Source organism: Molothrus aeneus, chromosome 2 (assembly GCF_037042795.1).
Source record: "Molothrus aeneus isolate 106 chromosome 2, BPBGC_Maene_1.0, whole genome shotgun sequence".
NCBI classification, from domain to species: domain Eukaryota; kingdom Metazoa; phylum Chordata; class Aves; order Passeriformes; family Icteridae; genus Molothrus; species Molothrus aeneus.
In genome coordinates, this window is record NC_089647.1 from 90739102 (window position 1) to 90764618 (window position 25517).

A 25517-nucleotide genomic window follows, 5' to 3' on the forward strand; every position below is an offset into this window, starting at 1 on the left:
CCAGCTCAGTCAGGGTCTTCTACTCTAAGCTAAAACTTAATTTAGTTCTCCACACCTAAGTGTGCAGCCCTTTTGGGATGCCATGGGATATCCCAGATGTCCCTACAGATGTGACCTGGGGACAATGGGACCTGAACCTGGACCCTCTCAGAGTAGCAGCAGGGGACAGGTGGCTACTTGATCTCATTATCAGGCAGTACTAGATCCCTACATGCCATCAGCCCCTGTGTTCAGTCAGACTGGGATTAAGGACTACAACCATCTGAGCAGGGTTTATGAAGGTCTGAATCCAGCAGCATGAAGCACTTAGATGGAACATGAAGACCTCCAGCCCCGTGGATTCAGCCCACAGCTCTCAAGCAATGGAAGCAGATGACAATTAAGTTTCTGGCTGTTCCTAATCACTTCTGCTTCCATCATTCATGATTTGTACCTCTGAATAAGTTTATTTTGATTTCTTAAATTTCATATACTGATGCAGAAATTACTTCTCTCCAAACTGCAACATAATGAGTTCATACATACAAGGAGGTGGCTTGCTTTTACTTTTTTCCCCAGGAAGAGTTAAGTTTTCCTATTGTTTCTTACTAACCATCCCAGTGGATCCCAGTGTTTCTTACTAACCTCTCCTGACTTGGGAACAGCTCCTGGTGTCTGCCTCTCAATGTTGTGAAAGTGAAGGAAGATAAATGAACAGACTTATTTGAAAAAGTAGAAATCTAGGGAAATAATGGTGTTTATTTTGGAGTGCAGATAAGAATTTGGGGTAAATGCAATGTATTTCTAGTTCTCAGTGGACAAAGGACTGAACAGTCACAATGGACCCTCATGACTACTTACATGAATATTTTCAGTTAATTTCATGTGTTTCTACCCCGTTCTCTCTCTACTCTTGGCAACTCTTACCTCACCAGCAGGTGAGAGTCCAAAGGATAACCAGAGATATCCTGAGGTCTGAGAACAGACCAGAAAACTAGGCACAGACTAAGTCATCCCACAGACAAATCTGGGAGCTGGGATCCAGCTAAGACTTGCCTCTGCAGAGTTTGTTCTGAGCAGCAGGTAATGCTTTTGTGATGGTGTAAGAGGGGTGTGTGTCTGTGCTGTACCTGAAGAGGCAGTGGGTAGGAGGGATAGGTAGAAATTGTTGCTGCGGAAGGACAGAACCCAGCGTAGGTCAGGATCTGCTGGGCAGGATTGTACAGGATCTGAGGAGGAGGTGCAGCACTGAAGGCGATTTGGGACAGAGGTACCTGTTGAGCACACAAGACAACAATATATCAGTACAGTGTAGAGGGGGCTGGAGCAGGAGCTGCTCCTAACACAAGCAACAAGACAATTTAACAGCTTTCTATTTTCCAACACAATACTAGTAGTACAAAACCAGCAGACAGAATGAGAGGAGGGTGTATCCGGAATGAATTTTCTAAGTAAAAATACACAGCTATTTTAATCTTCTTCCCTTGGAAAAAGGCTGCTGGTGCTTCCCTAGCAACAGTTACAGAAGCACTGGCAGGGCTCCATATCTGAGACACCGTGAAGTGCACAGCATACAGCTTTGGCTGCCTCTTCTTATTCATCCAGCACCAAACACCAAGTTCTTCACCATTTGCTGCTGACTCCTTCCAATAGCAACTACCTGATGCCCTCAAGTCTTTTTTCTCTGCTTTCCTACACAGATTTACCTAGATCTTCCTTTTCAGATCAGTTGCTCCTCTTTCACAGCTCACTCTCACTTGGGAGTTTGCTGCTGGCTCTCCAGCATCACTTTCAATGTGCTTACCTCATTCCTACTGCAGAAAATCCTTCTCTCATGGTTTTATTGGCATGTCTTTTGATTACAATGCAAAACCAGCTAAACCAGCTAAAAAATCTTGGTCAGGAAGAAAGATCAAAAGCTGGATGTGAAAGAGGGTTTGTGTTAAACCCTAAAACCCTGTCTGTATAACAATTTGTGAAGGACAGCAGAGCAACAGAGCTTTGTGAAATATTTTCATGAGATAAATCCAGTGGTTTCTTTTATTTCCTTTGTTTTTGTTAGCAGATTCCTCCACATGAGAGCATGGAATTTTCTTTTCACTGAAATAATAAAATATGGTAGTTGCCAGACAAATGCTGAAAGCAGCAGCCAGGATTTTTTTTTTTTTACATCCTTTCAAATTTATCAGTGGGAGATATAAACCACTGCACCCTCTGGAGACAGTGTGAGATCTCTCTGTGATTGAGAAAGAAGTATATTAATTGTGTTTGTACATGGAAAACATCATCTAGGTCCCTGATGTACCACATAAGGTTACTGATTAATCTAGGCTTAGTTTCCTGGGGAAATCTGGCATTTCAGGAGCTGGCATGGAGAAAGGCTGGGATCTAAGGCAGAGAGATCATTTCACAGGAGAAGGCAAAAGTCCCTCATCTTCAAGGCACCCTCCTCAAAACACTCTCATCTTCTAGGTACCCACCTTTCTACCTGCCCTGCTGGGTGGATGTGGTGGGGAAGAGACACTGCCTCAGGAGTAGGGAGGAGCAGGTAACCTGCTTGCTTCAAACAAAAAGGTTTGGGGCCAGTGCACAGCCCCAGAGTGTGCCCTCCCTCCCTCAGAGGAGGGATAAAATCAGATCCCTCTGACATAAATGAGTCAAGAAACTCTATCCACAGATGTGAAATACAGATGCCTGTTCTGCATCTGTCTCCAACTTTCTGGTGTGGGTCTCTTTGGGTGCTGCTGTGTGACCCCCTTTGGCTTCTTCTCTTAAGGACCTCTCTCAGTCCTCTCACATTCCATCCACCCACAGACCAATGCTCTGTAATTGCTAAGGATGAACATCTCAACAGTCCTAGAAGACAAATTTGGGGAGTCATCCATGCCACACCTACTAATTCAAAGCACCTTATTATCATGCTATCTGGTCTCAGCCCAGGGCCAGCAACAATTTATGGTTACTGAGGCTGGTTGGATGCTTTTATCAAGTATTCCAGTAATGACTCTGTGTTAAATTACCTAAAATACACGGCTGGGTTGAGACATTCTAAACTGCACCAACACCCAAGTCAAAGAGATAAGGAGCTATGAACTAGCCAGGAGTGCTACCAGTGCCAGCTCACTCAGCTCACCGGCCTCACACAGACCCGCCAGAGCATTTATGTCTGACCTCCAGCTTCTTTCACATCAGACTGCATGTGTAGTTGCATGAGTGCTAAGACATGAACCCATGCCAAGTAGCTCAGTAATTAGGGGTTCATTGTGCTTTCCTTTTTGGGCAGGGTGAAGGAAGAGGAGAGGGGAAAAAGCAATGCTATTTAATCTGTTCAGATTCCTTTAAGGACTGCAAGAAGGGGACTAATTAAAACAACTTTTAAAAGGCATCCCCTTCCCACCCCCCATCCTCCCCTCAGGACTATCAGTAGGTCAGATTAATGCAGCCCTAAACTCAGGGCAGGCAGATTCCTTGGCAAGGTGTGTCAGAAAAACATCCAGAAGCCATCAAATGAACATGGGACAGGGAAGGGAGTTTCTAGATTAACTCCTCATCAGCAAGTGAAATTTTCCATGTAACTCTTTACCTGCAACTTCTGTAAGAAATATTCATAGTGTGTTATCATTTTGGGTACCTTGAGTACATCTATTGATGTAATATCTTGATCTGCTTTTTTGTTAGAGGTGACTTTAAGGTAACTGTCTCCATGTCCTATACCCAAGCATGCTATAGATCTTAAAAGGAGATCAGGGGAGCGTGCCAGGGTCTGCAGGGAATTTGTCACAAGAAAGAAAAGCCAAAATAATCAAAACAACACTTTTTTTTTCTGTCCGGGAAATATGATGGCTTTAAAGGAAAGGGCACTGTTTTGCAAACTCTCCCCTTTGTAATATGGTTTGGCTGCCAGCATTCCCCAGAGATAAACATGATTTTTTTTTGTTTGACTAGTCAGCCTGGCCTTGTGTTTTCTGGAGGTCAATCCCAAAGCAATGCTGTGAGGCATTTCAGGGGGCTTTGCAGTTCTCCCTCCAAAATGCCAGTGAGCATTTATGTGAGAAGGTGACATCTTAAAGCAAAGTAAATAGTTCTCTCACATACTTTAAAAGGTTTTGTTTTTTTTTTTCTCTTTTTATTTCAGCCCCATGCCCCTTTCTTTTCCTCTTCTACTTGATGTTTTCTTGGCCCCTGTCTTCCCCAAAGAGTTACTCCTTTTGTAAGGAAAGGGAGCAGCAGATTAGCAAATTATTTCTGGTACTAACTCAAAAGAACCCTGAGAAAGCACAGGCAGGAGCAAGGAGCAGTCCTTGCATCTTGGATTGCTGCTTTAGTAATGCTTTCACAAGCATGGCTGAGGTGACTGACACAAATTCATCTTTCCCTTGAACTATGACATCCTTTTCCTGCTCACATTCAGTGGAGACATTGAACAGCTTATTCAGATGAGGTCTTTAGCTGGAGCCCTGACAGGCTCGCTCCAGCTAAGCCAGGGGTCAAACTGCACACCCACTGCTGCTGTGATTTCCCTCCCTGGTTTTATGTCACCCCGTCAGAGGACCCAGACCATGATGCAGGCTCTGCCTCCCAGCAAGGGAATGTGCCAGATCATGGAGACTGCAGCTCCCCCAGGAACATCCCCTTGGCTTGATGTTCCTCACCAGCAGTGCAGTGATGGCCCTGCAAAGCACAGAGCTGTATCAGAGCATCAGCCCAAATCTCATGTAAGCTTAGGTTTGAGCAAGACAGGTTAGGTGGACTCAGGCTGGCTCTCTGCATGCTTCCCACAGCTGCACTCACACCCATCTGCTAGGCAGGAGAAAACATTTGGGGGCACTAAGCTTCGGTGCTCTCCCAAAAACTTACTGTAGGTGATAGCTGCCTTCACTCCAAATGCAAGCTGCTCTTCCTTTCCCTCATTTCCCACTGTGGTTGTTTCTGTTCCCCTTCTGCTCCTCTCACAGGGAGGGGATGAATTAAGATGGGAAAACTGCTTTCCACTCCCTTTGGGCAGCTGCAAGTCTTCAGTGGCTGGCTGCAATCTGTTATCAATTCCTTGCAGGAGTCCCCTGCATAAAGGAGAGCTGTGGTGCACACAAGCACAGCATCGTGGTGTGCACAGGGAGTAGTTAGAAGGCAGCATTCCTTAGTGAAGCAAAAGAGGATGTTAAAGTGTCCCGAGCACACAACTGTTTAACTAAAAATTTAACTGGTACTTCAGAATTCATCCCCATTCTTAGGGAAAAGAACTACACAAGGCTGAGCAGTCACACGTAGGACTTGACTTTTACATGTTAGCCACAAATTAGCATCCTCAGACTCCGTGCTGGCCCACACATTCAGTGATGAATTAGAAGGGAATAAACATATGCCACTAAGTGAATTGCCAGCATTTGTTCACACTGTTGTGGTATTTTTCTTCCATTCATGTATTTGACAGGGCTTGACCCACTTAGCTGTGAACAGCTGGCAACAGCTTTGCCTAAAGGTATAAATCCATGAGAGAGGCTGAATTGTTAAGGGACAACGACTCAAAACATTCCTCCATTTGTTGAGACCCCAAGGCGCTCAGCTGAGCTGGAGGAGGTGAACTTTTGCATGTGTAATGGCTAAACCTCTGATCTGATAAGGCACAGGCTGTGAGTGAGATAGGAGCTGGATCCTGTGGAGCTGGATTGTTCCCATTGTCATGCTAACTTGTGGTCTCTAGCACAAACCACTGGGTTGTGGGGGTCCCCCTCCTCTCCCCGGGGAACTACCAGGGAATTCAGGACATTTGCCTGTAGCATCTTTATCTCTACTGATGGGACATAACTGACTCAACTGCTGCTAGGATAGGCAGCTATGCTGTCTTAGAAGGTGTCAAGGCATCCCATAATTCACATTATTATGTCAAGCTCCCCGCCTAGTGGGAGGTACCTGAGCATTCCCACCTGAACCAGAGTGAATATAGACCCACTAGATGCTGTGTTCTGGGGATTTCTCTCCACCACGTCTTCAGGATTTCCTCCATCACCAGACAGATGTGGTCAGCGACCACCACCTTGACCAAGACCACACAGCAACCAAGTTTTGTCTCTTGTGGGTGATAAGAGCCTCACACTCCTGTCGTCTCTTTCTTTGTCCTTGTGTGCGTCCTTGGGTGATGTTTTTGCACTTTCATATTGCAATTCTTTAATCTTTTATTACTGTAGATAATAACCACCAAAACGGCTCCATAGCTGTTTTTCTTTGCAACAAAATTGTTTTATAATAAATCCTACATTGTTTATTTAAAAGCAGTGACATTTAGTGTTGTTTCGTTCTAATCTGCTCCAAGGGAGCTATTAACAAGAACCTGGGTTACGCTCTTGGTACCTTCTGTGGTGGCTCACATTCCAGACTCCCACAACACCCAGGAAGCACATTTAAAGCATCTCCTTTGTACATTTATACTTCCTTGGTCTTAATTTGATAATGCCAACACACAGAAAGTCCTCACATAAGGCAAAAGACTGTGAGCCTTACCATGTCTTTAAAAGCCCCAAGAATGGCTGCAGTGATAATCCCCAGGAACAAGCCGATGATGTTGAGGACTGTGGAGGACCACAAGAGTCTGTACAGGTGGAGCACATCCTGACAGCTGCTCACACCAAGAAACTCATAGTAGCTGGAGGACTGGTCTGAACTGAAAAAGAATGCAGAGACAATGTCACTGCAATGGGAATGGTTTTGCACACAATACAGGATCCTTCCTTCTTGCTTTCCTCTTTGGCAAAGTACTACACCCATGCTCCCACCAAAAACTGCTCAGAAGAACCGGAGAAAGCCCTGCTGAAAAACTGGCTCTTCTAAGGCCAGCATCAAATGCAATCCAACCCTAGTTTGGTTGATTGATGGTGGTTACCAGCATGGACCCTTCTTTATTTTTTGTTCAGTGTCTCTAAACGGAGACATAATCTTGGTCTATGGAGGCTGCCCTTTCCATTTAGCTACCAGATAAAGCTTGCTTAGCTTTGCTTTTTTACCCAGATCACCTAGAAATCTGCTGGCATCTCAAAAACTGGGGAAGGCAAGTTTCTTCAGCATTAATTCAGCTACAGGAAGGGAGATGTTGCCAGCTAGCTACATTTGTTTATGGTGTCTGTGGTTCCAACACAGTACAGTATAAAGATGTCTTTACACTTGGGTTTGTACTATCCAGAAATCTTTGTTCATATTTCTACACCACATTGGTTATTGTAAATCAGGCATGTGTTGAAGTTACACCTCATTGTCTTGCCAAAAGCCAGAAATATCCTACTGCAGAATTTGAAACCACAGGTTCCTGCAGTTCTTTCCAGTACCTACCTTAATTTGAGCCCACTAATGATCTTCTAGGGCAGCTATTTGAGTAGGAAAGATTTTCTTAAATGCCAAGCCTGTTTTTCCACTGTTAGGAAATTGCCAAATTGCCATCAGATTATGGTGGAAACCAGAAGTGGGCAGTTTGTATTCACTCCTCTGTTCCCCCATCCCCAGTGCATGTGTGGTTAGGGAAAGCTCTCAGAGCAGTCCACAACATTTCTGGGAAGCACCAAGCCAGGCACGGTAACTTCTGGAAATATCCAATCAAGCTTCAGGTCATGGTTCTGGCACTGAAGAACCACTACTGTTGAGTTCACCTGGGCCCTGCCATGAGCCCATCTTAACCAAATAACCTACAGCTTCAGCTGCCATGAGGCTGAGGAAATTTGATTTACAATCCTGCCTTCATATCAGTCTATTCTAGGCTGACAACAAATCATTTTGTGGGCCTGTGCCTCTTCCTACTTCTCTCTAGCCATCCTGTGAACTGGAATTGCCAAGTCTCCAGAGCAGCATGACTGCTTATTTATTCTGGATTTGTCCATGCCAGTGCCATAAGATCTTGCTGTCCACTGTAGAATGTTGACAATAGGAGAATACACACATTTAATTTATCATTGGATAATGTCACAGCAATGAGCAGTCCTAAGTGTTTCAAACAAACTCAATGTCTTAGAAAAATGGCACTGAGGATCTCCATCTGAAAGGGAAATATGCCTGATCTTTCCTTGTGGTTACTTTAAGCAACAGTTTCAGTCACTTTTTTTTGACAAGTCCCAGTACTTTCACCCCTTTAACAGTCCTGTTCCTTTCTGTGTTGAGTTGGGCTGTTTGGTTCAGTGTTAACATGCAGACATTAGCTGTGTACCATGGAAGGAAACATTCTCACATACTGCATTGCAAATATGATGTTCCATCATCTGTCTGTTATAGAAAAGGTACCAAAGCTGAGCATTCTCTACCTTTCCCACTTGTTTTGTACATCTCCATCATGTCCATATTTAACATTTCTTACATAAGCAAAAGACTCTACATAGGATTTTAATTAATTTCATAGACCTTCATTCACTTTGTGTCTCCCATCTGCATAAATCACTTCCCTCTAGTCCCAAATGTTCTTTTACTTCTCTAGTTGAGATATCTGACTAAAAGCTACCTTTTCAAGCAGAAGCTTTGTGTAGAAGCTTGATTGTTCCCACCTTGTTTCCCTACACCTAAAATGTTTATGTCTGGCATCACACTAGCCAAGTCCTACAGAGGACTGAGGTTATTCAGGGCTGCTAGTATGTAAAGAGGAGGCAAAACCAAAATAAAATAGGTGTAGGAAGGAAGAAAGATGAGAAATACACAGGGGGAAAGAAGGAAAAGTAACTGTGGCTGAACTGTAGAGGGTTGCAGAGATTGCATGAGAGTGCATGGTAGGATAATATACAAGGGCAGGTAGAGATAAGACAAGAAAGAATGGTTTAAAAAAACACAGGGAAGATTTAGGTATTAGGAAGAAATTCCTCACTGTGAGGGTGGTGAGACACTGGAACAGATGTTCCAGAGAAGCTGTGGATGTCCCATTAGTGGAAGCATTCAAGACCAGATTGGATGAGGCTCTGAACAGCCTGGTCCAGTGGAAGGTGTCCCAGCCCATGGCAGGGGAGCTGGAACCAGATGGTCTTGAAGGTCCCTTCCAACCCAAACCATTCTGTGATTCTATGACAATAAGATGTGCAAAGGGTGAGCCAAGCAGAAGATTCAGTAAATCTAATGGGAAAAATGCATTGCCAGACCAACAGTATATCTGAGCAGGGATGTGACTGAGTGATCAGTTTTGGAGACATGGCAAAATGCTTATGGACATATTCAAAGGAAAAGAAAATTAAATAATACCAACACAAATGAACAACTCCTGACATACTTTGTGCTGCCATCAGGATTTCAGTTGCAGAGAAACTGGATTTCTCAGCATACAACTCCCTGTGTTACTTCTTCAGGCCCTACCAGTTACAAGGACAACCAGCCAAGAGCTTCTCAGAGACCACAGAATGCACACAGGTACTTACTTCTCACAGTTGTACAGATCACAGCAATAGCATGTGTTACTCTTCACTTTCAGCTGGCACCTGCTGTTTAAGGTATGACATGTAACCTGCCAAAAAAGCAGAAACTTACTTTAATGCTCAATGTTTCACTGTTGTGTGAATCATCCTACTGTACTGACCACAAAAAAACCATAGCTACTACAACATTGTGAGGTTGTATTCCCTGTTGTGCAGAAAGATCCTGAGATTCCAAATTCATGACTGGAAGCCAGAAGGCCACCCCTGAGCTCACAGGAGTCCTGAGTCTGAGGACATTTGCACTATGGAGCCCAGAGCTCCCAGGACCAGACTGCAGCCAGGGCTGCCAGAGTTTTCAAGCACTTTGCTCCTGGTGCTATTCTTCTGAGACCCAGAGTGGGCAGCCAGGAGCCTCAGAGCTCTACAGCTGTGACAAGCTGACTGTGGGTCTGGAGAGATACACTACAGCAAACACTGAAGTGGATAAGAGAACCAGTCTATTGTAGTGAGGAAATGGCAAGGGAGCCAATTTATCTGAACAGCTTCCAATAAATGGGAGCTCTCCTCTTTCAGTGAAACCCCCCTGAAGAAGGAAGTAATTATGAATAATAGCAAGAATAATCTTCAAACCCACAAACAGAATAATTCAGAAAAGATTCAAGCACTCCAGTAAATAAGTACCATTTATTGCAGGCTCTCAAATTCAAAACTGAAAAGGTTTATTTATGTGAGGAGGAATTGCAGGGATGGACAGATGTTAGAACAATAAAGGCAGGCACACATAAGCCACTCACCATCCAGACACAAAATCATTTTAATGACTCCTTAAGTACAGTAAGCATTAATCACTTCTATTTGGCACTACAGACCAATTGAAATACTTAATATATAAGGTTTTGGGTTGTTTTTTTTTTCCCCCTGAGAGTTTTAGCTTATTGACTTTGAAATCCTGGAGAGCTGTCAGGTTTTAAAAGCTAGCAGTCAGAAAATACATTCTTTCTATAGCTTTAATTTGATAGGACAAAAATCTCTGTAACCACTGAGAACTATTTTGTTCACAAAATGCAATTAAAATATATTATTGAATAGAAAACTACTTATAATGAAAAAGTAGAAGGAACATGATTAGGAATACATGCCTGCTCTTGACAAGTTTATCAGACTCAGGCTAAGCTCTGGTTTAGCCACGAATGTTTTACTCTATGGAATAGTGTCCACAAGAGATGTTAAACTAGATGTCTCTCACTTCCTAAGTCCTGGATCTGTGTATCCTTTTAGTATGAAAATTGTCACTGTTGATAAGTCTGTACTCCTCATATGCTTGTTCCCAGCAAAAAGAAAAACCTTAAACACACACACACTCAGCAACAGAGCAAGTTCATCTCATAACTGGTCTCCAACTTGCTACACTTGTCCTTAGCAGGATTTGATCAAGCAGTGGAAGACGGGTGACAAAACGAATGTTAGAATGAGATTAAAATGATTCCTTGGGATTGCTTTGCTGCTCAGGACAAGGCTGCACCTGTAGTTAGTGTCTCATACAAATCAGCTCTTCTATCCCAAAATGGTAGGTAATAAAAGGACAGTCTCAGTCTAGGCTGCCGTCTGGAAATGGTGCTCACAGTTTGATACAGGCACATCCCACTTGTCACAAGGACACCTCACCCTGAGACAGGACCTTGTTCATCACCATTACTCTATTGTGTCTGAACTTACTGGAGTAAGAGCTAAGGGCTTTGCTGGCCTGAAGTCACAATCAGCTGCAGCTGTCAGCCTGAGCAGCAGTTGACTGCAGAAGAGGAGCACCTACTGTCACTGACCACATCAGCTTAATCAAGGCAGTGACTGAACCATCCCACATGGCTGCTTCTCAAAGCAGGTTGAAAACCAATCCTGGAGCACAGTGTGCTACCTCAGCCATTTTTTGGGATGCCCTACACTTTTGCATTCAGTGGATCTTCAGACTTTGGTTTTGACCCCCTCTATGCAGTGACAATGGCCCAGGATCTGCAGAGTTAAACCACCATTTTCCATTACACATGCATGATTGGGATAGGAGGGCTTTATAAGATGGAATGGGTTACTAAAAAGTGGTTTGTTCTCATGCATGGTTTGGGGACCACTTCTGATAGGAAATAAAAGTAGTTTTTCTCTCTCCAAGCATTAATAAAGCCAGTCTGCCTGTTTGAATGGAGAAGGCTAGAAGTACAAAACAGGGAGATCAGCATGACCTTAAACATGTTTTTGGCTGCTTCTACACTACAAGACACATATTGGCCAAGGAAGTTACTGTAGTTATCTATTTTTATCACTACATTTTTAAAACATGCATAGAACAAGACACTCCTTTTTAGGAGAACAGTGAATAAACCAAAATAAACAAATTAGTGTGTGGTGTGAGCAAGGGTGGTGGAAACAGGCCGTTTGTGGGTGTTCTGCATGTCAAGACCTATTATTTCATTTCTATGACCAGACACACAGCTTTTTCATGTCCTGGACATTTGTGATTTATTATTTCTCCTCAGCATCAATTGAAGATATGTTCTCCTGTCGTGGTAATTGCCAGTAAATCAAATTCTTTCTGCTTTCAGCAAGGAGAACTGAAACAAGCAGACCAAATGAGCTAGAGATCACTTACAGGTGAGAGATGTAAATCAAAAGGAAACTTGCAGTCAGTAAACAATCTGCTTTCCTGGTTAAGTGTTTCCCTGGCATGCAGAGCATGCCCCCTGCTCACAACCTGGCAACCTTTGGAAAAGCAAAAGCCAAGTATAAATGCTATGAATTCCTAACTCTGAATTAGTATACATTGACTCTAAATCAGTGAACAACCAGACAAGAATGTTATTAGAAATGACCTACACTTCTAAAAGATACGGGGTTTGGTTTTTTTCCAGAATAGAGGAAGGAGCTCTGGGTGGCCCAAGTTTAGACATTCCCAGAACCAGCAGAGCTGTGGAAAACCATCTGGCCAGAGGCCTGAGGCTGGGGTCACCTGCAAGGAATTGTGGTCAGTGGGACGCCAACCACATTCTCATTACAGGAATCAGAAGCATTTCTCAGGCCATGTCTGAGTCTGAGTGTGCATGCACACTTTAGAAGAGGAAGGAGTAAATCTTACAGGAAAGGGTGTTGTCACACTTAAGAAGTTTGTCTGGGTCAGTCTTTTACATGAGATCAATGAAATATTTTTGCCATACATTTTCTGGAATCAACAGCAGGATGCCCTAGCAGCATGACTTATAAGGAGCTGCTTAACCTGCTAGTACACTTTGTTAAGCTTTCTAGAAATATTAGTGGTACCATTCCCCATACACCTTTTCCTAGCCATGGCAGGAATGGTGATGAAAAACCAAAGGTTATACCACTGTTTAGCTGTTCTCCATTTCACTTTTCTATTCACTCCCACCAATTTACCACAATAATAAAATAGGAAAAGAAACTAACTCTGGACTTTTCAGGAATCAAGCCATTTGGATATGGGCACTTTCCTGACTGTGTTACTGTAACTGAGATAATAAGAAATGCTGCATTCAAACTACTGATGTTCTTGACCTGTGTTGGATAAATACAGAGATTTGAAGTCTTCTGGATGATAAATATGGATTAATTTCGATATTTCCTATTCCACTTGGAGTCTACAAAAGCCTTCTTAGAGGAAGATGCCAATGTGACAAACATATTCCAGACAGTTATTCTACAGCATGGATGGACTAGGAATCATTCCAACCCCAGAGTAAAGTACTAGATACAAACACTGATGATGACTCAAAACCGCACTGACTGTAGTGATTTTAAATCATCAGAAGCTTGGACAAGCAGAGAGTCACTTGTGGGAGAAAAACAGTGGCATTTCTATCTACCCATGATCTACATGCACGAGCATGCTCTCAAACATCTCCCTCGCTCCTCCCCAGCACAGCAGAAATGAACACATGATGAGGTGAGTTTGTTTACCTCAGTCTGGTAGGCATCATATAGGAATCCTATTCCACTTGAATAAAACTGGCATCTTTTGTTATACAGAGGTCTGGGTTCCTGTAAAGAGAAAAACAGCCAAAAAAGTGATTGGTTTGGAGGAAGTGGAAGGCACTACGTCCATGTCCCCATGTGGATGTTTACAGCTCTGTGGAGCTGAAGCAGTGCAGTCACTTGGGTAAAAGGCTCACACCCCTGTGTTGGCTTTATTTCCTGAATGGCTCTCCTCAGGGTTACATTTTCCATCCTCACTCCACCTCTAAGATATGTGAGTATCATCTGTTTTTCTCTAAAAGACATCACCTCTGGCATTTAAGCACTTGACGTCATTTAACCACACTCGACGTCAAATAGTACTGCTCTGACAATGGTCCAGTCATTCTTTTTTCTGGTGCAGTTTCTTACCTAAGAACCAAGATTTATTTTGCAGGTTGTTTTCAAGATATTGGACTTTCTTTTTAAAGAATTTCAACAATGTCCATGTTGAGAACAAAGTAAAAGAGATAATAGTTTGAGTATTCCACTTACAATACACACTTCAAACCCCAGAAGTAAAACAAAGAATAATTAAGAAATTAAGGCAAAACGAGAAAGCAATTCACGTTGTTTGGTTTTGCCTTATTTTCCATTATGCAGTTGCAAAAGATGCATTCACTGCTCATATTTCATATTTTGCTTGTAACAGTTCCCACAAATTGATATAAAGGAAGAACACAATGAAATATCCGTGGCGAGATGGAAAATGTGTGCTTCTGACTTTGGCAAACAGCCACTTTGAAGCCTGGAGGGTGCATACCTCAGTCAGTTTCAGGACTAGACAATATTTGCTTTGGGAGGATTTGACAGCTTGAGTCCTCTGTGATCCAATGTCTATCCCAAAGCAGTCTTGGAATTACTTATGTTTGCAAAAAAAAAACAAAACCAAAAGACTTTCCATCACTTATCTAGTCCTGATCTGTGCCTTCAAAAGCATGAAGAGCTGGGAGCATGTGTGATCTTTTGGAAGGTAGGAGGGATCTGCAGAGGGACCTGGAATGGTTGGATGGATGGGGAGAATCCAATAAGATGAAGTTTAATAAGTCCAAGTGCTGAGTCCTGCATTTTGGCCACAATAACCCCCTACAATGTTACAGGCTGGGGATGCCGTGGCTGGAGAGTGCCTAGGTGGAAAAGGACCTGGGGGTACTGGTCCACAGCCAGCTGGACATGAGCCAGCAGTGTGTCCTGGTGGCCAAGAAGGCCAATGGCATCCTGGCCTGTGTCAGGAACAGTGTGGCCAGCAGGAGCAGGGAGGTCATTCTCCCCCTGTACTGGGCACTGGTGAGGCCACACCTTGAGTGCTGTGTCCAGTTCTGGGCCCTCAGTTTGGGAAGGACATGGAGACACTTGAGCACATCCAGAAGAGGCAACGAGGCTGGTGAGGGGCTGGGAACACAAACCCTGTGAGGAATGACTGAGGGAGCTGGGGGTGTTTTGCCCGGGGAAAAGGAGACTCAGGGGCGACCTTACCACTCTCTACAACTCCCTGAAAGGTGGCTGTAGTCAGGTGGGGGTTGATCTCTTTCTCCAGGCAGCAGCTGACAGAACGAGAGGACACAGCCTTAAGCTGCACCAAGGGAAATACAGGTTGGATATTAGGAAAAAAATTTTATGGAAAGAGTGATAAAGTACTGGAATTGTGTGCCCGAGGCAGTGGAATCATGATCCCTGGATGTGTTTAAAAGAAGACTGGACATGGCACTCAGTGCCATGGTTTAGTTGAGGTGTTAGGTCATGGGTTGGACTCAATGATCTTGAAGGTTTCTTCCAACCTAGTGATTCTGTGTGATTCTGTGATGCTGTGGAAGCACTCAAGCGCTCATTGTTCCTCAGTAAGTCAGACCAGATCCGAGACAGAAGATGTAAACCCACAATCTGCCATCCCCTCTTTCCGTGCCAACTTACACACAAAGGATTATTCAAGTTGTTAACATAAATCTTCACTGATTAACTTACATTGCATTTTAAAGCTTTAAAATCCATCCAGGAATAACCCAGATTTTGCATAAAGACCTGCACTACTTCAGCTCACAAGCAAAGTATTCTCTGTTTGTTGGATAATGAAGTGTGAACTGTATAAATCTGCTGATCCAAAATACAGAATTAGTTAAAATGCAACACTAGGCAGGAATGCAGAGAGGTCAATGAATAAAGCTTCTCCATCAGCTTGTTTGCCTTTCTGATTACTCCAGCAAACTTAAGCAAGTTTGGACACCAACTCTCAAGGGTTAGAGAAAGGTTAGCTTCCTGCATCCAAAAATATTTATTTATACTACACAAGTGTAAGGAAAAAAAGCTTCAGTAACTCTTCTTCTCTAGAGGAAAAGCAAATACCACATGAACAGCATGCCATGTCTTGAACTAGGTTAACATTCTTCCACAGTCCTGAGAAAGCATTAGCCTTTAGCCATGACTTCCAGGGACAGATCTGGTTGGGAGGTCTAAGACGATTGCAGTTTCTTTGCCAGAACAAGGAGCTGATGAGGAGACGAGCTCAGCTGGACTTCATAGTTACAAACAAGGAAAGATTGCTCAGGGATGTAAAGGTCAAGGGCAGCCTTGCCCCTAATGTTATGCTGGAGTTCAGAATCTGAAGAGGATGGAGCAGGATTCCAACTGTGGACTTGAAGAAAGGAGAATCAGCTTATTCAGTGATATGTTTGGAAGACTCCTATGGGATTCAGTCCTGGAAAGCAACGAGCCCCCAGAAAGTGGGTCGATATTCAAGGTTCATCTCCTCCAAATTGAGAAACAGTTCATCCCATCTAGCAGGAAATCAAGCAAAAGCAGCATGAGGTCTGTGTGGATAAACAAGGAGTTTCAGATGTAACTTGGGCATGAAAAGGAAGTCTACGAGAAGCGCAAGAAAGGGGAAATCACCAGGGAAGAAAAGAGAAAAGTTATATGAGCCTGCACAGATGGGGTTAGGAAAGCCAAAGCTCTCTTGGAATTCAGTCCAGGAAGGGTTGCAAAGGGCAGGAAGAAGGTCTTCTATTGGGTGTATTAGCAGCAAAAGAGAAATCAGGAAAATGTGTGCACATTACTGAATAAGGCAGGCAACATAGTACAAAGACATGGTAAAGATCAAAGTATTCAGTGCCTTCTTTGCCTTGGTCTACAGTGGAGACCAGTGGGAAAATCTGGTACAAGAAAGAATTGCCCTTGCAAAAGGGGGATCAGTTTAGAAAACATCTAAGCAGACTGGAGATACATCCTGTCTTCAAGCATTACAAGAAAGACAATCAAGGGAGCTACACAATGATGGGAAGGGATGGAGCAAATAATCATGGAAACAATTTCCAAACATCTCAAGGACATGAAGGCAATTTGGAGTAGTCAGCATGGATTTACAAAGTGAGAGTCATGTCTGAACCACCTATTGACCTTCTACAAGGGTGTGACTAGCTTGGTGGATGAGTGGAGCTTCTTGCTCACCTGCTTCTGGATCTTTATCTTCACTAATCTCTCCGTCAGTCTCTCATTCTCACAGACAAGCTGATGAAATAAGGGCTAAATAACTGGAGAGTGAGGTGGACTGAAAGCTGGCAGAACTGCTGAGGTCGTAGTGCTGGGAGCAGTGACATGAAGTCCAGCTGGAGGTGACTTAATAGTTGTCTACTCCAGGGATTAATGCTAGGATAATATTGTGTAGCATCTCAGTTACTGAACTGGGTGATGGGTGGAGTCCAGCCTCTGCTAGCTGTCAGATGATACAAAACTGGGATGAGTGGCTGAAACACCACAGGACAAGCGTCATTATTCAGAGAGACCTGGGCTGGAGAAATGGCCCACAGGAACCTCAACAAGTTCAGTACAGGAAAATGTCAAATCCGGCACCTGGGGAGGAATAACCCCATGCACCAGAAAAGAGTGGGGCCTGACTGTCTGGAGAGCAGCTTTACAGAGGGTCCTGGTGGGTAACAAGTTGAACATGAGCCAGCAATTTGTCCTTGTGGCAAGAAAAGCCAGTAGTATTCATGACTGCGTTACAAAGAGCACCGCCAGCAGGCCCAGGGAGGTGATCCTTCTTCTTAACACTGGTGAGACACATCTGAAATACTGGGTAAAGTGCTGGGCTCCCCAGTATGAGAGACACCACAGACATGGTTTGTGAATTAACAGACTGGAATATCTGTCACAAGCAAAGCAGAGCTGGGACTGTTCAGCCTAGACAAGAGAAGGTTCCCATGCACCTTATCAATATGGATCTATACTTGATGGGGAAGCGAAGAAGAAGGAGCCACATTTCTCTCAGTAATGTCCAGAAAAATGACAAGATGCAGTGGGCACAAACTGAAATATGGGAAATTCCATTTAAACATAAGAAGAAACCTTTTCTATTCTATGGGTGATTAAACACCGTAACAGGTTTCCCAGAGTGGTTGTGAGTTTCCATCCTTGGAGATACTCAAACTGGACACAGTTCTGAGCCACCTGTGCTAGCTGACACTGCTCTAAGCACAGGTGGTTGGACTAGGAATCTCCAGAGGTTCTGCCCAGTCTCAGCAACTCTGATTTTGTGAAGAGGGTCAGTCTATGTCAAGCTATGAGCAGACTAACAAGTTCTCTCAAGTATCATAGATTATGAGTTTAGCACCTGGAAACAGATGCTCCCTGGCCTTACCTTTGGGGCGTTTACATCTTACTACAGGTTGCTGATGAGTGACTCCACCACATCACATTATGAGGCTGAGTCTGACCCTGAATGCTAAGATACTCCCCTCAGAAACCTCTATCTGCTCTTAAAGGCACTGAGAGAGCTGTCTAATCTGCCTCCATCAAGTACAGGAAGATCCTCACTTTTGGCCCTGATCTCTTGGCTTACACAGTTTTTTTACCTCTTACACTTCCTCTTAAAAAAGAAATTGGTCCTTTTATTGGTTTGGTCTTCAATGGAGAAGACAAGCACACTTTTCATCCAAGTGTGCTTGTGACTGGAAGCAGCACTGTTCTCTGAGGAAAGAGGCGACTGATTAATCCATACCAGCTATTATGGCTTGATACTGATGTGCAGCAAAAAGGTCAGAGCTGTGACTTGGAAATGACCACAGTGAATACATTTATTATGTTTGCATGCGCAATCATGGCAATCGTGTACCTTCCTTCATGCACCTAATTTTGAACAGCAAGCCTGCTGCACTAGTACAGCCAGTCTTTAGCATTCAGTCCATTCTCTAAATGCATCTCTATGTGCAATGAAATAAATGAGTGATGCTCAAGAGTACAAAAATAACAAAGATTAGATAACATTGGCCTTGTCCAGACACCTACAGAATTTAACACCTAAAGCACACAGCTTTTAAGTAAAAGTACACTGGGAATGCCAAAATGTTGCATTGGTAAAAGCTTCCATTTTCATCTTACAGAGCTGCTGTGGTCTGTCTGTCTACTAAGGTGTTTATGAATAATGCACCACATAGATATTAAAAAGTGCTTAAAAGTTATCCAACAGTATGTCACACCACATAAGCACCCGCTGGACTTTATAGGAGTGTCTCTTACCAAAGGTAAATGAGACATACTGTAAAGCTATAAAACTATTCCTGACAGACTGGTCTTAAAATATTTCACATTGCTCACAACAGATTGTGTATGAATATAGTATATATCTACCAGTCCTTGATTCTTCCTGATTCTACTGCTTAGAGCAGTAGAATAGGATATATAGTGGTTGAGATAGAGCTACTTTTAAATACTATATTTGTGTGTATTTCATCTATTAAGAGTAACTCTAAAGTATATAAGAACAATATTCTTTTTAACTAATTTAGTATCATCTGATACCAAGAACTTCCTCAACCACAATTACTGAGACAGAGCTATGCAATATCTCCCATTAATGTATAATATTAATATATAACACATAATGTATTCCCTTTCTCTGCTTCTTTGAGTAAGTCCCTATAAATGGAAATGGGCAGGTGGGAAAGTTCTGTTGGTTAAAGCTCTGCTGATACACAGAGGAGAAAATATGTAGGCTGGTAAAGAAGGAAAAATTCTCTATAAAAATGTTCTTGTATTCTTGGGTTTGTTTATTTATTGGTGCAAAAGAAAAATGGACAGGTTTTATTCAATCCTTCTGAGCACTGGAAAAGATGATTTCTTAGCTAACTACATTTGAATGTGCTTGCGTATACCAAGCAGGTACAGTCAGAATGCCATCAAGCTAAGTTTAGAAAATTTTCAGATGTGTCAGAAAACCCCCCAAAACCCAGGATACCCAGTACTTCCCTTTAATTTCAGACAAATCAGAACTGCTCAGCCTTGAACCCTACAAAGCAAACTGTAGCTTTCCCTCTTCTTGAATTTTTTATTTCAATAGTTTTCTAGTATGTGTATTAAAACCTGAGAGTGACAGACAGACAAGAGGGAAGGCTTTATGCCAAGGAAGAGAAGATATGGTCCAAATATAGAGGTTTTGGTTTGGCTGATTGCTTTATTTTAAGAGCATACAATAGAAACCCCACATTGTCTTTGATGGTGGGAGCATTGCAGTACATTTTTTGTGTAAGAAGAGTATTCTTTTAACAGTATCTTTGGTGGATTTGATAAAATGCCCGTGGGGAGGTTGAAGGGCTCTAGGCTGAGGTATGGAAAAAAGCTTTTTCTAAGCCAGTTTTTGTTTCCTTGGAGAACAGATATATTTTGGATAACATAGGGAAAATTCCATCTCCCTTATGTGTAAGCTCACTTTCAGAAAATGGACATATAGCTTAAACCATATTGACTGAAATGTATTCCCTACTTTACAAAACATGGCTAATAATTTATTGAAGTAATTATGCAATGAGGGCTAATTTTTTCCAATTACAGTATTTATTTAGTCTTAGCTTCCCTAGCTGTATCAAGAGAGCTGTAGATTGATCAGTGCCAGGGAATGTTCCCAGGGCTGAAACTCAAGCATCAAGCCTACTAAATTGTTAGAGCTGTGCTGGTGATGGCTTTGGCCTGGGCAAACTATCACTCTTCAAAAATATTTTCTGGGCATGGTTTGTAAATTAGTATGGGCCAAGAACCATTCCCAGTAAGTAATTTGGACATTGCCATTTACATTCCAAGAGACTTTGAGAGTGAGGACGTGGGTTTCACCATGCCAGTTGGCCTGGGGAGCAAGGAACCATCCTGGTCACATGAAAGAGATGAATATAGATAAAATTGAGGAGTCCAAAACCAGAATAACGTTTTCAGTGTCTCATTAGTGTCAAGTTTTAATTCTCTGTTTTCAGTTGTTTTCATCTACAGCAAAGCTAGCAATGAATAGGAGAGGGATAGCTGCCAAGATTTTTCAAGCTTAATCCTAAAAACAAACTGAAACATCACCCTTCAGTGCCAGCTCAGCCTTGTGCCAACAGCTGGGTGTTCTGGAGATTATCATTCCCTTCAGGATCACACTCTCTGCTAACTTTCTCAAAACAGGCATGCAAATATGAACAAATAGAAGTTATTAGTAATTAGCTTTGATGCTTCTCTGGGGGGCTAGATGGAGCACAGGTATCTGTGTCTGCCCCACACTGGCTGACAGCACATGGCACATGGGAGCATACAAACCTGAGAGCTTTCACACCAAAAATAAAGAAGCTCCTAAGAGAAGGGGCCAGCATATTAGGAGCCTGGGAAAGCAGGCAGACTGGATCACTGTCTAGGGGCCCAAGCTAAAGTTGGTTGGATCCTACCCTGTACAAACAATGAGAGGAAATGCTACAGGTCTTTTGTAATTCCTGTCTCCCTCTGACCAAGGGCTATTTCTCCATCTTTTTCAACAGCATTCCCAATGAGAAGGGTTTTTCCTGAGGAAGACTGCTAGAAAATCCTAGGGATTCACAGGAGTGATTAATACAAAAATTGCTTTCAATCACAAACAAATGAAATATGTCAATTTAAAAAAAAATTATTAATAGTTTCCATATTTGTTCTGGCCAGTTTGGTGTTAGGAACTTTGATCTAAGGCCAGTATCATCAACACTGCAGTGAGGGGGCATCAGCTTTGAAGAACAAAACATTTTAAAACTCAGTTTGCTCCCCAGCCTTGTGACTCCCACATAGAGCACATGACCATTCCCCTCTAGAATCAGAAACAAGGGTGGGTTTTTTTGAAAAGTGTTTTGGGCTTTTATTCACTGGCAGATAAACCTACAATTCAGTTTTCAGTTTGTAATTTCTGAAGCAGAAATGGCTTTCATTTCAGAAAACAATTTATCTTGCAGTATTTCACCGTTATATGGAAAAAGAAGAAACAATACCCCCTGAAATCTCCAAGTCCGTATTTCTAGTTATTGAACTCCCATCAACTGCCAGAAAACTAACTAATTAAAATAACAATTTTAAAACTGCTAGTTTCCTGAAGACCTGTATCTTCTCTTGTGTTGTTAAACAATCTTTAACTACCTGGTAGTCCAACAGAACGCCTTATTTATAATTCATTAGATATAAAATTTTTGTATACATATAATGTCATACAGTTTGTTTTGTAAACTATTTGTTTACGTACAGTTATTAAACATAGTATTCCTCACATGCCTCATTAAAATTTATTTCTGTAACTAATACCATTATTTTCAAATCTTTCTATTTCAGACAGCAGCTGGACAGAGAGGAAGAGAGGGGTCACTGTTCAGTGTGTACCAGGAGCCTCTGGGCAGGACAGATCATGTGCTCCCACAGTAAATGTTGACTCCTTGGACAGACCAGTGTCCTGGGCTGCCCAGCACCACCATGGGGCTCAGTGGGTTTCTCTTCCCCCCCTTCAATAGCTGGGGCAGCTGTTATGGGAGTGCCAGGCATCAGCTCCTGCCCTCTGCCAGGATGTCCTCTTTCAGTCAGTGCCAGGGATTCTAAAGAGGCTGCCATTGCATCTCCACCTCTCTTATTCACAAGGAAATTCAACCCACATAATAAATTGGCTGTAAGCATTTGGCTGGCAGCTATCTGGAATGCTGTGGTTGCTATAAAACCTCAGGCTTAAAAAGCACTGTGACCCTGAAAGGAAGTCCAGGTGCTAGAAAATAAAGTCATGGGCATTATGGAGAGATGATCGAAAGACAGAAATTGTAAAAAAAAACAAACAATTTTTTTTTTTTTAATTAAGGAAGCAGGGAAAGTACAGTTATGATCAGAAAATAAAATGTACTACTGGATTTGGCAGTGTTAAGTTTACATTGAATTTGATCATCTTAAAGGTCTTTTCCAACCTAAATAGTTCTACCATTCTACCATAATCCCTTCCTATTTCACCTTTTGACCATGCACTAAGCCAGTTTTTTTCTGGAATTATTAACATAGCCACCAAGGTCATAATCAGCTTTTGAACACAAATGTGTCAGTTCAGTTTCACTTAATCAAGTGGGCCTTTCCATTTCTTCATTTCAGCTGTTTTCTTCCTCTGTGATACCAGTGATTGGTCCCTACTTTTTCTGATGTTTTGCTCCCTTGATACCATCACGTTGACTATTGACATGGGAAGTCTTAGGCTGTCAGGGTGTGCACAGTGCATGCTGGGTGGGATTTGGAAGAAAGAATGCTAAAAAAAAAAGTGAGCCATTTCTGGACTCCCACAGCCCTGTGTGAGTGCAGCAGCCCAGCTCTAAGGTCATGCTACTGCCAAGGGCTGCAATGGACCCGACTGGCAGGAGTAGAATGTTTTCAATTTTTTTGCTATTTTTTTTTCAAAATGTATACAATAATTAGGAAAGTATATTAAGAAACTTTAAGCCCTAGAATTAGGTTTTCAAGTGTTCTTTTCACCTAAGCTGCAGACATAGCTAATGTGTGTTAATTCAGTTTCTACACATATTGCCCATGCCTTAGGAGTCAAGGGCTCCCAAATGTTCAGTTGATCAAACGCTTCAAAGCGAGGCAGAGTGAGACAGAGACATGCTTCTGTCCATGCCATACTGCTACTGTAGCTACAGCACTTTAGGGATCCCCTGGTGCTAATAATACATCCCCAGTGTTGTTTAAGCACTTCAGAGGCAGCCGTCAGGGTATCTGGTTACATTCTTTGGGCGAGGTCACGCCATGAGAGCAATTCCACCGCAGACTGCAGAGAGCGTTTACCCTTTTGCACTTCTACATCTGCCTTGCATGAATTTAAGAGCTAATCTTCTTCCAGAAATGCTGCACTCCAGCCTAGAGACCCTGCCTATTTTGTGTGCTATGCTGAAACAACCCTACTTCAGTGCTGAAAATAGGAAAAGCAGCTGGTGGGGCTTAAAACTTTACTGTTACAAACCAGATTTACTTCACATTTCCAGGGGTTCTTTTTAGAATTTCTATTTAATCTGAAAGACTGGATCCTACCGAATCCTCTTCTCTTAATATTTGGTAGTAGCACATATTCATTTCAGGTCTTTCAAACCAGTAAATATTCAGAATACGTGTAAACTGTCATGGCTGAAAACCACACAAATATGCTTCTGTCTCCACTTCATATTTCCTCACTGAGTTTTTTTTATTCATACTTTGCAGTGGTAGCCTTAGTCTTACTCTTCTTTATTTTGGTGAGGTTTGTGTTCTTGTAGTACTGCTACAGTCAAATGAAAAGCCTCCAGATGCTGGAGCTGCCCCATTGTTGGACAATGGGCACAGACATGTGGACTGACAGGTCTGTTCTCAGATGGATACAGATCTATTAGGAGAGGTTAAGACCTCTTCAAACAGGTGATTTTCTCTCAATGACTTTTGGCCACACTCTCCGTGGAGGTGGGAGGAAAGGCCTGTCAGCCTTCACAAGCAGATGGAGTGCAGAGGAAGAGGCAAAAGAAATGGGAGCTGACTCCCCTGCACATTCCCAAGGAGGTTCAGTGCCTGCAGTGCCTTTGGCTGAGCAGGCTTAGGGGATGGCAGGAAGGAAATAGGTGTGTGCAGAGCTGCTGAGTGACACGGTGTCTGTCTGCTTGGGGGCTGCTGCTCTGGCTGCTCTGCGGATAAGGGCCACCCAAGGCTCCAGTGAGGAAGCCTACTCCTGCGTTAATACAGCAAATCCAAGCCTGCCTCTGCTTTTCTTTAGTCAAGTCTTCCTAGCCAGTGTGTCTCAGGATGAAGCTATAGACCTTCCCATAACACCTGCAAGACCTATGCTGTGTAGTTAAAAACTTAGACTTACCACTGGCTTTTACACAAGTTTCTAATGATGCAATTATCTGATACTATTCAAGGCTGTAATTTTAGTTATTGCTTATTGCAGTTAGGTATTTAATTGCTTATTATAGTTGATTACTTCCATTGATTACATTACTTTGATTATAGGGTTTGTTATATGAACTGATTGCTCTGTCTTGATTGTAATGATGTTGTGATGTGTGAGTAATTAACGTTTCCACAAGAATGCAAGAACTGTTTATTCTGTTTCTGGTAATGTGACTCAAATACATGAAAAACTGCTCCTTCCTATAGCCTTAATGCTATCAGATTATGTAAGAAATCACTGAACCACAATATTCTGAGTTGGAAGGGACCCACAAGGATCATCAAGTCCAACTCTTAAGTGAATGGAACGATCCCACACAGGGATCAAACCTGCAACCTTGGCATTATGAGCAACATGCTTTAACCAACTGCACTAATCTCATATAAATCTCTAAGTATACTACTGCAAGAAGTGTCATTTTGGAAGACATTAGCCTTTAGGCATCTAAAATACTGAATATCCTGCTGACTGAAATGGGCAGGGGTTTAATTTATAATGCTCTTTTGGATTTGTTTTATAGCAAAGGGAAGGAAAAGAGGTTGCACTAAATACAGCTAATTGAGTAATATATAAATATATTGATTATCTACATCTACAAATAAAATGCTGGAGGCTTAATAAACATTGGTTTTGTGTTGGTTTTAATTTTCAGGGCATGGCACAACATATCCCTATTATAATTTAATTAATGTAACAACAACTGTATGGATGACATTTTTATGTTAGGTATTGGGCAGAAAAGAGCCAGAAAGTAGCTGTTTATGCCCAGCAATTTGCCATGAAAGCTCCCTATCATTCCTGTAACAGGGAGACACCACCTGACACGTCAGCCAGGCTGACAGGCCTCATCCAAATGGGAGGAACTGCAGGACTGGGACCATTGCCAGGCTGACAGGCCTCATCCAAATGGGAGGAACTGCAGGACTGGGACCCAAAATGTAAGAGAGGAAAAAGTCCATGAGAGAAAC

The 25517-nt window shown here is 42.6% G+C and overlaps 1 protein-coding gene across 2 annotated transcripts in view; it reads right to left on the minus strand.

Annotated features, from left to right (window-relative positions):
* TMEM255B (transmembrane protein 255B) overlaps nucleotides 1-25517 on the minus strand; it is a 69592-nt gene that overhangs the window by 2312 nt on the left and 41763 nt on the right. For both annotated transcript variants that reach the window (XM_066571610.1, XM_066571609.1), the window contains 4 exons: nucleotides 13305-13385; nucleotides 9351-9436; nucleotides 6478-6637; nucleotides 1110-1253 (listed from right to left, as the gene is read on the minus strand). In XM_066571610.1, the coding sequence (XP_066427707.1) occupies nucleotides 1110-1253; nucleotides 6478-6637; nucleotides 9351-9436; nucleotides 13305-13385 (471 nt within the window). The remainder of the gene's footprint in view (nucleotides 1-1109; nucleotides 1254-6477; nucleotides 6638-9350; nucleotides 9437-13304; nucleotides 13386-25517) is intronic.